Here is a 14710-nt window from a genome sequence, read left to right as displayed (position 1 = left end):
CACTGCCAGCCAAGCGCCACTCCATGCACACCGCCAGCCAAGCGCCACTCCTTGCACACCACCAGCCAAGCGCCACTCCATGCACACCGCCATCACTTTTTTTTTTTTTTTAGCAGCAAAGAAACCACTAACTTATTATAAATAAGTACAAAACTATAAACACAAAAGCTCTAACTAAATACGTGACAGTAATGCCAACCCTGAAACTGAACATCTGAAAATATAAAACAGGCAGTGTATGCTCACGGTGGGGCATATTTATACTCCGTTTGCGCCGAATTTGCGTCGTTTTTTTCGACGCAAATTCGACGCAAAACTAACTCCATATTTATACTTTGGCGTTAGACGCGTCTAGCGCCAAAGTTCCTGGAATTAGCGTCATTTTTTTGCGTGAACACCTTCCTTGCGTTAATGATATGCAAGGTAGGCGTTCCCGTCTTAAAAAATGACTGCGATGCTATTGCGTCGTATTTATACTCCCGGGCAAAAATGACGCCCGGGAGTGGGCGGGTCTAAAAAACCCGCATTTGCGCCGGATTTTAGCGCCTGGGTCAGGGCAGGCGTTAAGGGACCTGTGGGCTCAGAATGAGCCCAGAGGTGCCCTCCCCTGCCCCCAGGGACACCCCCTGCCACCCTTGCCCACCCCAGGAGGACACCCAAGGATGGAGGGACCCACCCCAGGGACATTAAGGTAAGTTCAGGTAAGTATTTTTTAATATTTTTTCCCTACGCCGGCGCTGCCTGGTGTACGTGGTTTTTTTTCACGCACACCAGGCAGCGCCGGTCGGCTAACGCCGGCTAACGCCATTCAATAAATACGGCGCCCGCATGGTGCTTCAGAATGGCGTTAGCCGGCGCAAATTGTTTTGGCGCAAAACTGCGTTAGCGCAGTTTTGCGTCAAAAAGTATAAATATGGCCCGGTATTTCCTAAAAGTTCTTTTTGGTGTGGTAACTCCTGAAACAGCCGGCCACACACAACCCAGGCTTTGAAGGGCAATCAGGGCAGTACATCCGGATTCTCCCTCCGGATACCTCTTGGGGCACTGACTCTACATTTCTTAGTGGGAAAGTCTTTTTTGGGAGTGGGAGGAATGTGATCAGGAAAGTGGTGATAGTTCAATCTAGCCATATGCTCCACCACTGCTGCTCTAGGAACTGTTGCATGTTCCACCACAACAAGGCTCTCTATCACTGACTCCTGAATTTTAACAAATGTCATCCTTGACTCTGGGGAACAATCCTTGAACACAATAAAAGCATTACAAGTTGCTAAATTAAACAAATGGATCGCCAACTTTTTATACCAAACGTAAGACTTACGAACAGCAGTGTAAGGTTTCAACCTCTGATCTACTCTATTAACACCACCCATGTGCTTATTGTAGTCTAAAATGCACACAGGTTTGCACACTTCAGCAACTTGACCCCAAACATCCACAGGTGAAGTACTCTCATTGTGGATGGTAGTTAGCATGTAGACATCCCTCCTGTCTGCAAATTTCAGAGCTAGGAGCTCATTATTCCACAAGGCACTGCACTGTCCCTTCTCAAGTTTTTTTACAAACAAGCTCCCTTGGATTGCCTTTCCGGTTAGAGCAGATTGTGCCACAAGTAACAGTGTCCACTCTGAACAATTTATTGAACAACTGCACTCCAGTGTAGAAGTTATCTACATTCAAATGGTGACCTTTGTTAAACAGTCGTCCACCAAGTTCCCACACAATTTTCTTTCTAACTCCAAAAGTGGGCGGACAACCGGGGGTTCAACATGGAATCTCTACCAGTGTAGACCCGGAAATTATAAACATATCCTGTACTACTTTCAGACAGCATATACAATTTAATTCCATACCGTGCCCTCTTGCTAGGAATGTAGTGTCTAAAAACCAAACGACCCTTGAACAGGACCAAAGACTCGTCCACACTTATTTCTTTGCCTGGAACATAGACCTCTGAAAACAGCTCTCCAAAGTGATCAAGGATAGGCCTAATCTTAAAAAGACGGTCATAATTAGGGTGATCTTGTGGAAGGGCTAAAGAATTCTCAACAAAATGCAGCATCTGAAGAAGAAGCAAATACCGATTACGAGTCATGATTGCAGGAAATATAGCCGTTGCCATCAAGGGACTAGTAGACCAAGAAGAATCTAGTGACGGCTTTCTTATCAACCCCCTCAAAAAAGTCAAACCCAAGAACTTTTTCATTTCTTCCAAATTTGTTGGAATCCACTGGCTAGCTCTAGACTGTGGCCTAAGTCTGGCAGGGTTGTCCCTCAAATTCTGCATACAAATTAGTCTTCTCAATAATCTCTTCCAAAAATACATTGTCCATAAATAACTCAAAGAAATTGACCGGCAAAAAGTTTCCGTATTCACTCTTCACCCTGGGAGACCAGTGAAGGCAGGCAACTATGGCTGCTCCAGGTTTGGGGCAACTCAGATTTCAGGTCTTCCAATGGGAAACCTTTCAGCCCCAGGCTGCTACACGATTGGCACATCAGTGTCCTCCTCTAAAACAAGCCCTTCATCTGCACTGAGAGTGGCTTCCTCATCAGAAGATTCCTCTTGGAAAGACAATTCACTGTCAGAATCTCTCTCTTCCGCCTCTGCCTCAGATGCAGAGTCAGTCTCATAATCATGATCAGAAGACAACTCAAAAAGCATACCAACAACCTGCTGAGCGGTCACCCTGTGGCTAGCCATGATCCTTTCTAACAATAAATGGATTGCCAACAGCAACCAGCACTGTCTAAAATATGTAATAAACAAAGTGTGGCTTTGAAAAGGCTGGTTTCACCAGCAACTAATTTGCACAGACATAGCAATCATCAATGATATCCCACTAAAAAGAAAAAAAGAAAAGAAAATTAGAGATAAGACTAAAAATATCATTGTGCACACATCACAGGACAATTTCACACACAATCCTGCATTTAGAACACCACTTACAAAAATGGCATTCATGCATGACAATAATACTCCTTTGAGGTCAATTGTTTTTTGCTTACCTAAAACATGCAGCTACGCAAATTCCAGGTCAGCCACTGCCAAAACCGCAAGGAGTCACAGCAAAGGAAGCAAAAGTTTTGAACTAGAACAAAAAGGAGAAATAAACTGTTATAATCACAAATGCAAATGCTTCGCCAGTTGACAAACACCCCGCCACCAAACATGTAGAAATTTTCTCTGGAGTCTAGTGGTCTCTGCCCCCCTCAGAGGCAGATGGGCCTAAATAAAATAGTAAACAAAATGGCATAATATATATTGCCCCCTTTGGGGGTGACCCTAGCCCAAGGGGCCACCCCCCCCATATAACAAAAACACACACAAAAACAATCCCTGGCTTCTAGTGGCCTCTGCCCCCGGGCCTAAAAAAATAGGGCGATCTGACCCCAAGGGGGGCTGAAATGGCATAAAATATATTGCCCTCTTTGGGGAGCGAACCTTGCCCAAGGGGCTGCCCCTCCACACAAAACACACACACACAAGATCCCTGGTGCTAAGTTGATTCTGCCCCCCAACAGTGCTTTGCCTCCTTTGGGGAGCGACCATTGCCCAAGGGGCCGCCCCCACACAAAATAAAACACATAAAAAACAATCCCTGGCATTCCAGTGGCTTCTGTCCCCCCCACGGGGCAGATCGGCCTAAAAATAAGAGGCGGATCTGCCCCCAAGGGGGGCAGAAACAGCGATAAACATTATGTCACCATGGGGGAGTGACACTTGCCTAAGGGGCTGCTCCCAACAACATAAAAAACACCCAAAAAAAATCCCTGGTGTCTAGTGGGCATTCCTGCTGCCGGAGGAAAAACTTACCTCTTCCTCCAAAGTCACGACCGGTGGCCTCTAATGATGTCAGCGCGTGATCGCGCACTGACGTCATTAGATGGGGTTGGCGGTAAAGGGGGGCGTGGAACGAGAAGCGATTCCCCTTCCATCCCTGCCCATGGGCCTGGTGCAGCACTGCTCGGGTGCACAGGACGTAACCGTTACGTCCAGGGCATCGAAGGGGTGAAGAGGGTGAATCTCTAGTGTATCTATCTCTCTGGTGTTTGGGCAAAATATGGAGTCAAAAATGTCTTGTGGAGAAAATATTGTGTCAAGAATATCAAGGACAAAATTATTGTGAAGGTGACTTTCTATGTGTAAGCAAAGTTTTAGTATACTTAACTATGCATATATGTACCTTGACAAGATAGTATATGTATGTATGTATATATATATATATATATATATATATATACATATATATATATATATATATATATATATATATATATATATATATATATATATATATATATACAGGCTATGCAACTCTAGAGTTAAGAATAGTAAAACAATACTTACCTGTTTGCACTTACCTTCTTAATATTTCAGTCCTTCATATATCATTACATGATATTCTGTCAACACATTATTTTTAGCTTTAATATTCTATCAGACAACCTATCTCCCTGGACACTTGTAGTAACCCTTTGATAAAAAGTACTGCAACTCTTTGAGTGAAGATTGAACATGGTTAGATCTGACTCCATGTTATTCAGATGCTGTTTGTATGCCTGAGTTTTTGTTTAACAAACATATTCTGCCACTTGTTGATCTCAGACTACAGCCACCAGAAAGCATTGGTTTGTTAACGGAAAGCTCATGGACTGGATTCAGTGGGCCTCATGTACAAATCCCTTTTGCAATCACAAACCCTGTCATTTGCAAAATGACAGGATTTGTGACAGCAAGAGGTATTTTTATATGTACAAAAGCTCTTTTGAGAGGTGGAAAACTCCTTCCGTTTTGTAAAAGGACTTTTCAACCATGTCCACATTGCAAATATAAGGGGGCATGTAAAGGGCATTCCCCTCCTATTGACGAATTGGAGAGGAATGTATCAATGGTGTGAGGCTGCAGTTGGATATCGCAAACCATTGATCAGATTCTGATACCTCAAATGGGTGATATCTGATTTGCAAAGGGGGAGGGGTGCTACTAGAACTCCTTCCTGTTTGTGAATCTACAAATAAGTTTCATGGAGAGGTGGCAGTGTTGAAACTTAAAAAACAAAACTTTTTTTATACACAGTACTGTTTACTGTAAGCTAAACACACCAGTTAAAAAAAAGATTTTCTTTATTTAAACACAATCACAGACATGGTGGTCTGTTGACTCTTGCAGGCCATCATTCCTGTGACTGTGGCCAATCGGCAGGGGTCACAAATTGCGACCTGCATCATGAATATTCTTTAGGCACATTGTTCTGCAAATCCCTGTGAACCAGTATTTTGTAAACTGACATATTGTACATAGGTTGGTTCACCAAATCAGAATGAGTTTGCAAACATTTGAAGCGACCCTTGAGACCATTTTTACTAACCAATGCATGAGGCCAATATACCATAACCACAGAGGGTCACCTGACCCTCACTGCTGAAAGTGAGAAGAGGATGATTATTGCTTACACACTTTTGCTACATTCCTAAGAACCAAAAGAACCTTGACGTCCATGAGCAGTATCCTATTAAAGATGTATGCCGGCTTTATTGTAGCACCCGCTGTCCTTCCTCCTCTCCACTGTGTTGTCACAACCCCAAAGGTATTGTTGTGTCTGGCTACAGTTCCTCACCATAGTCAGGCACACCCAGGAGATAGATCCCTCCCAGTGCTTAAGGGTTGCACCTAAAGCTCCCTCCCCCATTTTCCGTACTCTGATTCTAACTTGCTCAGTGTTCGGAAGCAGTTCTCCCATCACCTAGGTTATTCCCTATCATTAGGGTTTTGTTTCTCAATTACAAAGCAACTCTATTTAAAGGGTAGCAGCATGGTATATATGTTTAGTGTGAATAAATATGTTATTTTTGAGTAGCTCATTAAGGGCCTGATTATGACCTTGGAGGATAGAATACTCTGTCACAAACATGACGGATATTCCGTTCTCCATGTTATAATCTCCACAGGATATAATGGGATCGTAGTATGGTGGACAGGATATCCGTTACGTTTGTGGAGGAGTAACCCCGTCCGCCAGGATCATAATCAGGCCCTTAATCTTTGTTGCAAGTGTGTCTTGTATCTGCGGTAATGAAGACAAAACTCAAACTTCAAAGAAAAAAATGAGTGAATGAGCGAAGTCTACCATACATAGGCCACCTTTAGCTCTGTTTCTTTTTCCTGCAGGCACCATTCTGGTCATTCCAATTCCCAGCATCACACCAGATACTTTCAGCCTTAGCTTTCACCTATGAAGAGTAGGTGGAGTCATTATGGCCACACGTATCTAGGTCTTGAACCCTTTCCCGAAGCAAAATGGACAATGGCATTATTGTGTGTGTTAAGCTCAAAGCATTACAAATGTAAACTGACTTTTAACTTATGTTGTTGCATTTTACAGCAGTGTCATGAAAGGACACTTTCATGATAGGATAAAAATATAGAACAATTAAAATGAATCAATCGACAAAGGGTATGATGTATTTTTCCTACTCCACAGACATGCACAGACTTCAGATCACGCTGACTGTCCTGGGGAAAGGCTCCCTCGCCTCCTCCATACTCTGCGCCTATGTGTACAGCACTGAGCTCTTCCCAACAGTAATCAGGTATGCAAATACAGCACTTCTACTATGCATTATGCATAGTAGTAACAACAGTTTCTAGAAGACTGCACTGTTTCGTCAAAGATACCGTTCAATAGAGTGGCAAATAATAAAATCATGCTAGCTTATTTAGGCATATGGTTCAGAAAGTGGCCTGTATCCCCGAAATACTACTTTTATAGCCCATAGCTTCTTTAAAAAAAAAAAAAAAACCTTTGTCATGTGGCATTTGAAGTGAATGTACCTACAGGCTGTGGGCCACTGGCTCTGTTGCTTCCTAGCTGGGTGTATTGTTTTTCAGGAACCCATACATACATTTTTACAGCCCCGATGAGATAACAAAAGACATGCCCTAACCTACTTCTTTACAACTTTAGACGTTGTTTTCTTAATTATTGAACATTTCCTAAACATCACACTAATACACAATTACTTTTCTATCTTCCCCATGCCTCAGAACATCTCATTGAAGTGAAGAGATCGTGCACCCATTTCTCTCCCAGCCTTAGAATCCATTAAGGGCAGCACTTCCACCCTAGTGCCTTGGCAACCCTTCCTTCTCAATTACCAAATATGACTTGATTTTCCCATTTCGTGTATTTTATAACATATTTATTATTGCACACGGCCTACCATAGCCTCTCTCCTGTGCCCCCCAGCCTAGGCACTAACTAACCTCTAACCAGAAATCTATGTCTTCAAAGCTATCTTTTCTTTCCCCATTCAATGGCCAGGCATCCTGTATATAGCGTAGACGGGTGGGTGTCTTCTCAAGCCAGAATGGTACCCTGGCTTGTGCTTTCTCCTTCTCCATATGGTGGCCTCATGGGTTTCGATGATTGATGATAAGAAAAGGTGTGCTTTTGTGCAAAGCTCTGCCCTGTCCGCCAAAAGACCCAGGGGTGGAGAGGGAGGTGACATTGCCTTCCTTTAAGGGCAGTGTTAAGAATAAACTTTTCAATTCAAAGGTTCTTCATAAACCTTTATTAGGTTCATAGCATGTTTATCCAACCTCCCCAGGCAGTGAACTGATTGAAACTGACCACATTCAAATCTCCCATAGAAGCTTATCACTGCCTGGAATGCTGTGACCTCAAAGTGATTGGTACTGCATTCCAGCCAAGTGATCTAGTGAAAACCACTACACATCTCCCTCCCTTATAATATCATATCAGAATACAACAGTTACAAATCAACATTAAAGTAATCAGCTTCTAATGAAACAAATTACATCATGGAAATCATATGTGTACAAAAAGAAAATGAAACATGTTATACACATATACATACATTCACTTTATGTATAACAGTAGAAGGTTCCCTTACTTAATAAAATTGTTCCATTCATGATTTAATTGTCTGTTTTTAACTTTCCCCATTACGTAGTCCTTGTGCCAAGTAGGTTTATAGCTCTCTCTTATAAACAAAAACTCTTTCTTATCATTCAGATCTTCTACCACATGACTCTCTTTTAGCATAGTTCCTGAACCAACCTCTTTTAGTTTTGTTAATCTAGATATACTTCAGACATCTCCTGAGTTCAAAACTGCGGCATTCCTTTTAAGAGAAGTTATCACAAAAGGACCTATGAATTTTGAATGCCCCTTTCTTATTATATTAGGTTTTTTAACTAAAACTCTGTCACCGACCTCAAACTATGATTCATGTGCACAATTCTTAGCATCATAGTTTTATATTCATTTTGATGTTCCCGCCTATGCAGAACAAGCTCATAATTTGGAAAGTCCACATTATGTTCCCCACTTATTTTTACCCACACAGGACTGAGTTTACAATGTGGTTTCCTGCCTTTAAAAAACAAATGGAGATATAGATGTTACACTATTAGGAGTGACACGGTGTTCCCAGCATGTTTCTCTCAACACTTCTTTTGTGGATGTCGTATTCAAGAGCGCACTCTGTGGACAATTTTTAATTATCTTATTCATATTCTCTGCTAAACCATTGGCCTGAGGTGAATAGAGGGTTTTCTTGAAATGAGTTATTGACAATTCTTTAAAAAAAAAATCATTTCCTGGGATACAAACTGTACCCCATTATCAGTTATAAGAGTTTTTGGAAGTCTCTTCCTATAAAAATCTTTTTTTAAATATTTGATTACTATTTTAGTGTTTACCGTAGCCACATACATTGTGACCACCCTGTTAGACGTATAGTCTACCAGCAGCATAACATATTGTTCATAATTGGCTAGAAGATCAAAAGGCCCTGCTATATCTAAACCTAGCTTAGTCCATGGCTCCATTGGAACCTAAACAGGTGACAGAGGAACTGTGTGAGTTTTCTTTGTTTTGTCATTCGCACAATGCCAACAGTCCTTTACCACCACTTCAACCTCTTGATCCATTTACGGTCACCAGTACCATTCACACAATCAATCCTTGGTCAAATTTCTCCCTAACTGTCCTTTATGAGCCAAGTTAATTAACTTCTGTCTCAAAACATCAGGAGGAAGCACCTATTCCTCTCCTAATACTTTCCCATCACTAATGCTAAGTTTGTCTTATACACAAAGAAATCCTTCCACCTTAGTTGGTTTATCTTTCTTGTTTGGCCAACCATTTACAATGATTTCCTTAAATGTAGATAATGCTAAGTCATTTGAAATAGCATTATCCCACTCACTTTTCTCCAGGGGTGATTCACATACCCATTCTACAAATACTACTTCACACACATCTATACTCTGGTTGATTAGCAGTCTAGAGAGACAATCTGCCATTGCATTCCCTGCTCCAGGTATATACTCAGCTGTAAAATTATAACTGGCCAATCCATCTGACCACCTCCTGATCCTAGGGGATACATTCTCCATCTCCTTCATAAGAACATATGAGTAAGTGGTTGATGATCTAATCTAACCACAAATGGTATTCCTCATAAAAAAAATTAAAGTGGATAATTGCCGAATATACAGCTAAGGCCTCTTGTCCAATAACTGAATAACACTCTTCAGCACCTTTTTATGAGCGAGAAGGAAAAGCGATCACCTTCATTTTATAATTCACTAATTGGGCTAAAACTGCACCCAAACCCTTTAGACTGGCATCGGTCAATACAATTGTTTTCTTGTGAGCATCAAAATGTCCTAAATTTGTATTTTTCCAATGCTGCATTTAATACTGGCGAAAGACTGATCACATTCTTCAGTCCAGTTGAATTGGGCACCTTTCTTTAGCAGCAACTTCAATAGCTGAAAAACACTAGCAACATTTTGGATGCATTTTGAACAAAATACTGCCAAACCAAGAAATGATCGTACTTGGTCTTTGTTTTCTGGTTTGGAAATCTCGAAAATACTGCTTGCCAAATAAATTTTGGGACTTTCATACCTTCACCTGAGATAGTGTGTCCCCAATAAGCTACAGTGGATACACGGAATTAAATGTTTTCTTTTTTATCACCAAGCCTGCATTCTGTAATCACTCCAGCACCTTCCACAATATTTCATCATGTTCACATTAGTTTCGTCCATAGACCAAAATATCATCCTAGAAAAACAGAACTTTGTCCAACCCTTTTACCACTTTTTTCATGACCCTCTGAAAGCATGGCATTGCAGAAGCCAATCCTAAGGGCATTCTGATGAATCTAAATGCTCCCAAAGGGGTTACATATGATGTTAATAGCCTAGAATCAGGATGGAGCATAACTTGGTGGTACGCAGAGGACAGATCCATCACACTAAATAACAGCATCTTTGATTAAAGCCAGAGTTGCGGAAATATTCGGTAATGGTTGACGATCAACCCAGATGTGTTTATTTAATTCTCTGAAGTCAACACACATACAAATCTCTTTACCCCCATCCTTTGGTGCTAGAACTATGGGGCCAACTGCTCTGAGCACTCAATTTCTTCAATTACTTCCCTTTCTTTAAAATTTTGTAATTCTTGCTTGAGTGGTGCTAACATCATTTGTAGGACTTTCCTTATCTTAGACATACATGGTATTGCATCATTCTTGAGAACAATTCTACATTCAAAATTCTTTAGTAACCCTAAATCATCTCCAAATACTTTAGGAAACCCAGAAACTATCTCATCTGAGAATCCGTTGTTCGCCATTATTAACACTTTCTGTTTGGAATTCTGATTTAACATTATCCCCATGTCCCTTTGATGTCTCCAACCTAAAAGGTTATCACCCCTTTTCGCTACATTCGATTTCCCAGTGTTTTCACGCTCATCAAATTGAATTCTCATCACCGAATAACCCAAAACATCTACTTTCTTGCCTCCGTTCCCAACAGGATTTATATTTGGTGGTAGTAATTCAGTTTCTCCATTCCCAAATATTGAGTTCCAATTCTTGTCACCAATCATCGTGTATGGTGATCCCCAATCAGCAAGTACAACACCTTTTTTTCCTCCCACCACAATAAAAAATTCCGGCATTTCTGTTGGATCTGCGTCCACACATTCATCATCGTTTATACTGAAAATATATTACTCTTCAAATTTTTCTTCTCCTTCAATACAACTCACCGCCTGTTGTTTATTCCATCTACACACCCTGCCATAGTGTCCTTTCTTACCACATCTCTTGCAGACTGCTAACCTTGCGAAACATCCAGAAATATTGGAAAGATGTCCTTCGCTCCCACATCTAAAACATCTCATCCCTCCACTTTTTGTTGATATTACAGTGTCATTTTGAGAAAGTTTCTTCTCAAACTTTTTATGTCCCTCCTTGCTCTTCGTTCTCTCATGTTTGTCTACTTCCTTCTCTGCATTTCTACCAACTCCTCTTACTTCATTTTCTAACTCATCTACAAGCATGTTGCCTTTTTCTTTTTCATCACGCATTTCACACACCCACATACTAGTATTCTCCATACCTTCAACTATAGCTGTCATCCCTTTCAAAGTGGGATTTTTTGTTAATAATTTTTTTCTACTTTTACATTGTTCTTGCACCTGTCAATCTGGTCTCTGTAAAGAGAATCAGTCAGTTGTTAAAATTCGCATGTACAAGCTAACATTTTGGAGGCTGCAACATACGTGCCAATTTTCTCCTGTTTCCCCTGCACCCTCGTGAAAAATTTGTGCTTTTCAAGTGTCACATTAATCTGTGCACCAAAACGGTTCACCAACATCACTACAGACATGTCAAAACATTGTCTGGTTCACCCTCCCCATGACCAATGATGATTTCCTCCAAACTTTCATACACATTTCTCCCTTCTTTTCCTAAATTATGTAATAGTACAGCTTGTTTGCAAACTGTTGAAAATGTTTCTCCCCCAATTGAAAGTATTAAAGGTATAAAGCTGTGCAATGGTCTGTACTTCACAGCAAATTTGAGGAAATAAAGCCCTTGGTCACTGTCACTGTTAAAATTCTGTTTAACACAATGTACAAGAACCATTTTGTAAAAATAATTACCTAATCCCTGACTTTTTACTGAAAGAGATGCTCATCACAGCATATTGGCCAGATCATTGGCCATCACTTTAAAGCATTATACACAGGCTAGGCCCTCCAGCCAACCCCACGCTGCTCATTAACTTGCACAGCAGCTGTTGTCTGCCTGCGGTAGTTGGATGCAGGGCCTGGCATAGCGTAAGCCTAGTTAGGTATGAGAATAAAATACAACTTTATGTTGAAAAACCATAGACATTCACTGAAAGTCACTGAAAAAACATAAGGGCTCATTATGGCTTTGGCAGTCAGAAAACTCCAACTGCCAAAGCCGCAGGGTTGATGCAGCCGTCATACTGCGTCCTCCCCTGTCATATTACGATATTCCTGCCAGGCTGAACATTGCAAACAGTGCTACAGTTTTGGCCTCAGCTCCCTTAAGGAAGTTGAGGCCAATAACGTAGCACACCAGCACCCTCGGAATGCGCACCATCTGTAAAACAGTCAGTGTGCATTCTGAGGGTGCTGGGCAGGGGGCCCCCCTGCGCTGTGTTTCCACCAGCCTCTCCATGGTGGAGTCACGGCCATGGAAAGGCTGACCAAAACATGAGTCATGATCAGCACAGCGGTGCTGAGTTCAGCGCCTATGTGGCTGACCACGTGTCCACCCACCGTCAGCCTGTCGGGAACCATGTTCCTGGCAGTGGCGGTGGTCGCAATGTGGCGGTCAGACTGCCTGGAGTGCGGCAGTATGAATGTCACTGCGAGTCTGGGGGTCCCTTGACTGCCAGACTCGTAATCAAGCCCAAAGTTATATTTAGGTATGGTCATATTTTTTTTTTATCTGAGAAATTCACTGAAAAATGTTAGTGAAAAAGTTACATTTAAAACTTTAAATTGAAAAAACACTAAAACCCAATAGGTATAATTAACTAAAGTAAAATAACTCACACCCTTGCCATGCACTGCCTATTACGTCACATATTACATCGCTCATGACAAGATCTATGACATAATTGATAATGTAAGCGCAACATCTGCAAAATGACATAATTGATAACAAAACTATTCAAACGCTCTTTATTCATATGTTTTGTGAGGCAAAGAGCATCAAAGCTATCTAGAAAATAAAAATACAAAATTCATTGGAAGCTCTGCTCTATCAATAACTACACAGATGCAATTGAAAAAACAATGGATTTAGTTAGATGTCAGAAATACGAAGACTCTGCAAAGCCGGCATAGAGGGGACTGCTCTCGACTGGATCACATCCTACCTTCAGAACAGAATTAATGTCATCCATACTCTCCCTTTCTCATCAAAACCCAACTTCACAAAAGCAGGGGTCCTCCCAAGGCTCAATCATCTCATCCAAGTTTTTCAACATCTACATGATGTCATTAACGACAATGATCAATGAATTTCAACTCACATTCTACAATTATGCAAATGACACACTAATACTCCTTAAACCGCCCCAAAGACATTGCAAACTCACAAATATTCAGTTGCCTCAGAGCTGTTAATCAGTGGATGACATGGAGCCATCTCAAACTGACTGCTTCCAAAATGGAAATACTCACATGTGGTGACTGGAAAAATTATGACCCGCTCTGCTCCTGGCCTGATGATCTGGGGCCACCTCCTAAACTATCTAAGGAAGTAAGAAACCTGGGAATTACCATAAATTAACAATGAATGCTCAAGTGGACAAATTAGCAAGATCAAGCTTCGTCACCATGAAAACTCTGATACGCATCTTCCCCCACCTCAGATTTCCGCACAAGGTGCAGGCGACTATCTCTCTTGTACTGTCTAAATTGGATTACGCCAATGGCCTCAACCCTGGATCATCTCTATCTATACTATGAAAAAACTACAACGCATGCAGAACTCGGCTGCCAGACTCCTCCTACATGTAAAGCCACTAGCCCACATCTCACCGGCCTTGAGGTCCCAACATTGGTTACCGGTTGCCAGACGATTCACTTTCAAGCTGCTTTGTATCACCCACAAAGCAATACATGGAACAGGATGGCTTTTCATCAGGAATAAAATCACCAGATGCATTCAACAAAGAAACCTTCGCTCAAGATTATCACCTCACCTCAAAATACCACCATACTAGAAAAAGACAATAGGTGGTACATCTTCCCCTGTTCAAGCAGCCAAACTATGGGACTCATTACCCCCAAATATTAGATCCACATCTTATCTTCAGAAGACTTCTCAAGAGTTGGCTCTTTTCTACATAACCACCATACTCAAACAGCAATGGACTGCATATCTCCGTGAATGTAAACATGTTAATTTGATTATGTGTATATATCTAGATATGAGTATTTCATTGTACAAATATGAATACTAACTATTTTATCTTAAAATATATACATATTCCTTAGGCCTGTTTAACAAATGTATATTTTACTTCAATTAAATGTATATATGTATATGTTTATATGTGTAGGTGTATGTATGTGTGTGTGTATATAATATGTATATGTTTATGTTATATATATATATGAGTGTGTGTGTGTGTATTATTCTACACTTGTCATGTTCATAGGTCAATGCATAGTTTCTATATAAGTTGCCTGCTTAGATGCTTTTGAGTCTCTGTTTTAATTTAATCAATCACAATAGGTAAATAGTATCTTACTATTTATCCACAAGTATTTCACTATTGAAATATTGAGGAAAGCTAAAATAATGTTATAAAAGTACACAAATAAAT

General features: G+C 40.9%; 1 protein-coding gene across 1 annotated transcript in view; it reads left to right on the top strand.

The window, feature by feature from the left end:
• Positions 1-14710, top strand: part of LOC138259734 (solute carrier family 22 member 6-A-like) — a 596554-nt gene that overhangs the window by 320387 nt on the left and 261457 nt on the right. The window contains exon 7 of the mRNA XM_069207627.1: positions 6486-6594. Coding sequence (XP_069063728.1) covers positions 6486-6594 — 109 coding nt within the window. The remainder of the gene's footprint in view (positions 1-6485; positions 6595-14710) is intronic.

This window comes from Pleurodeles waltl, chromosome 9 (assembly GCF_031143425.1).
Source record: "Pleurodeles waltl isolate 20211129_DDA chromosome 9, aPleWal1.hap1.20221129, whole genome shotgun sequence".
In the NCBI taxonomy this organism is placed as follows: Eukaryota; Metazoa; Chordata; class Amphibia; order Caudata; family Salamandridae; genus Pleurodeles; species Pleurodeles waltl.
This window is presented reverse-complemented; position numbering and strand designations above follow the sequence as displayed.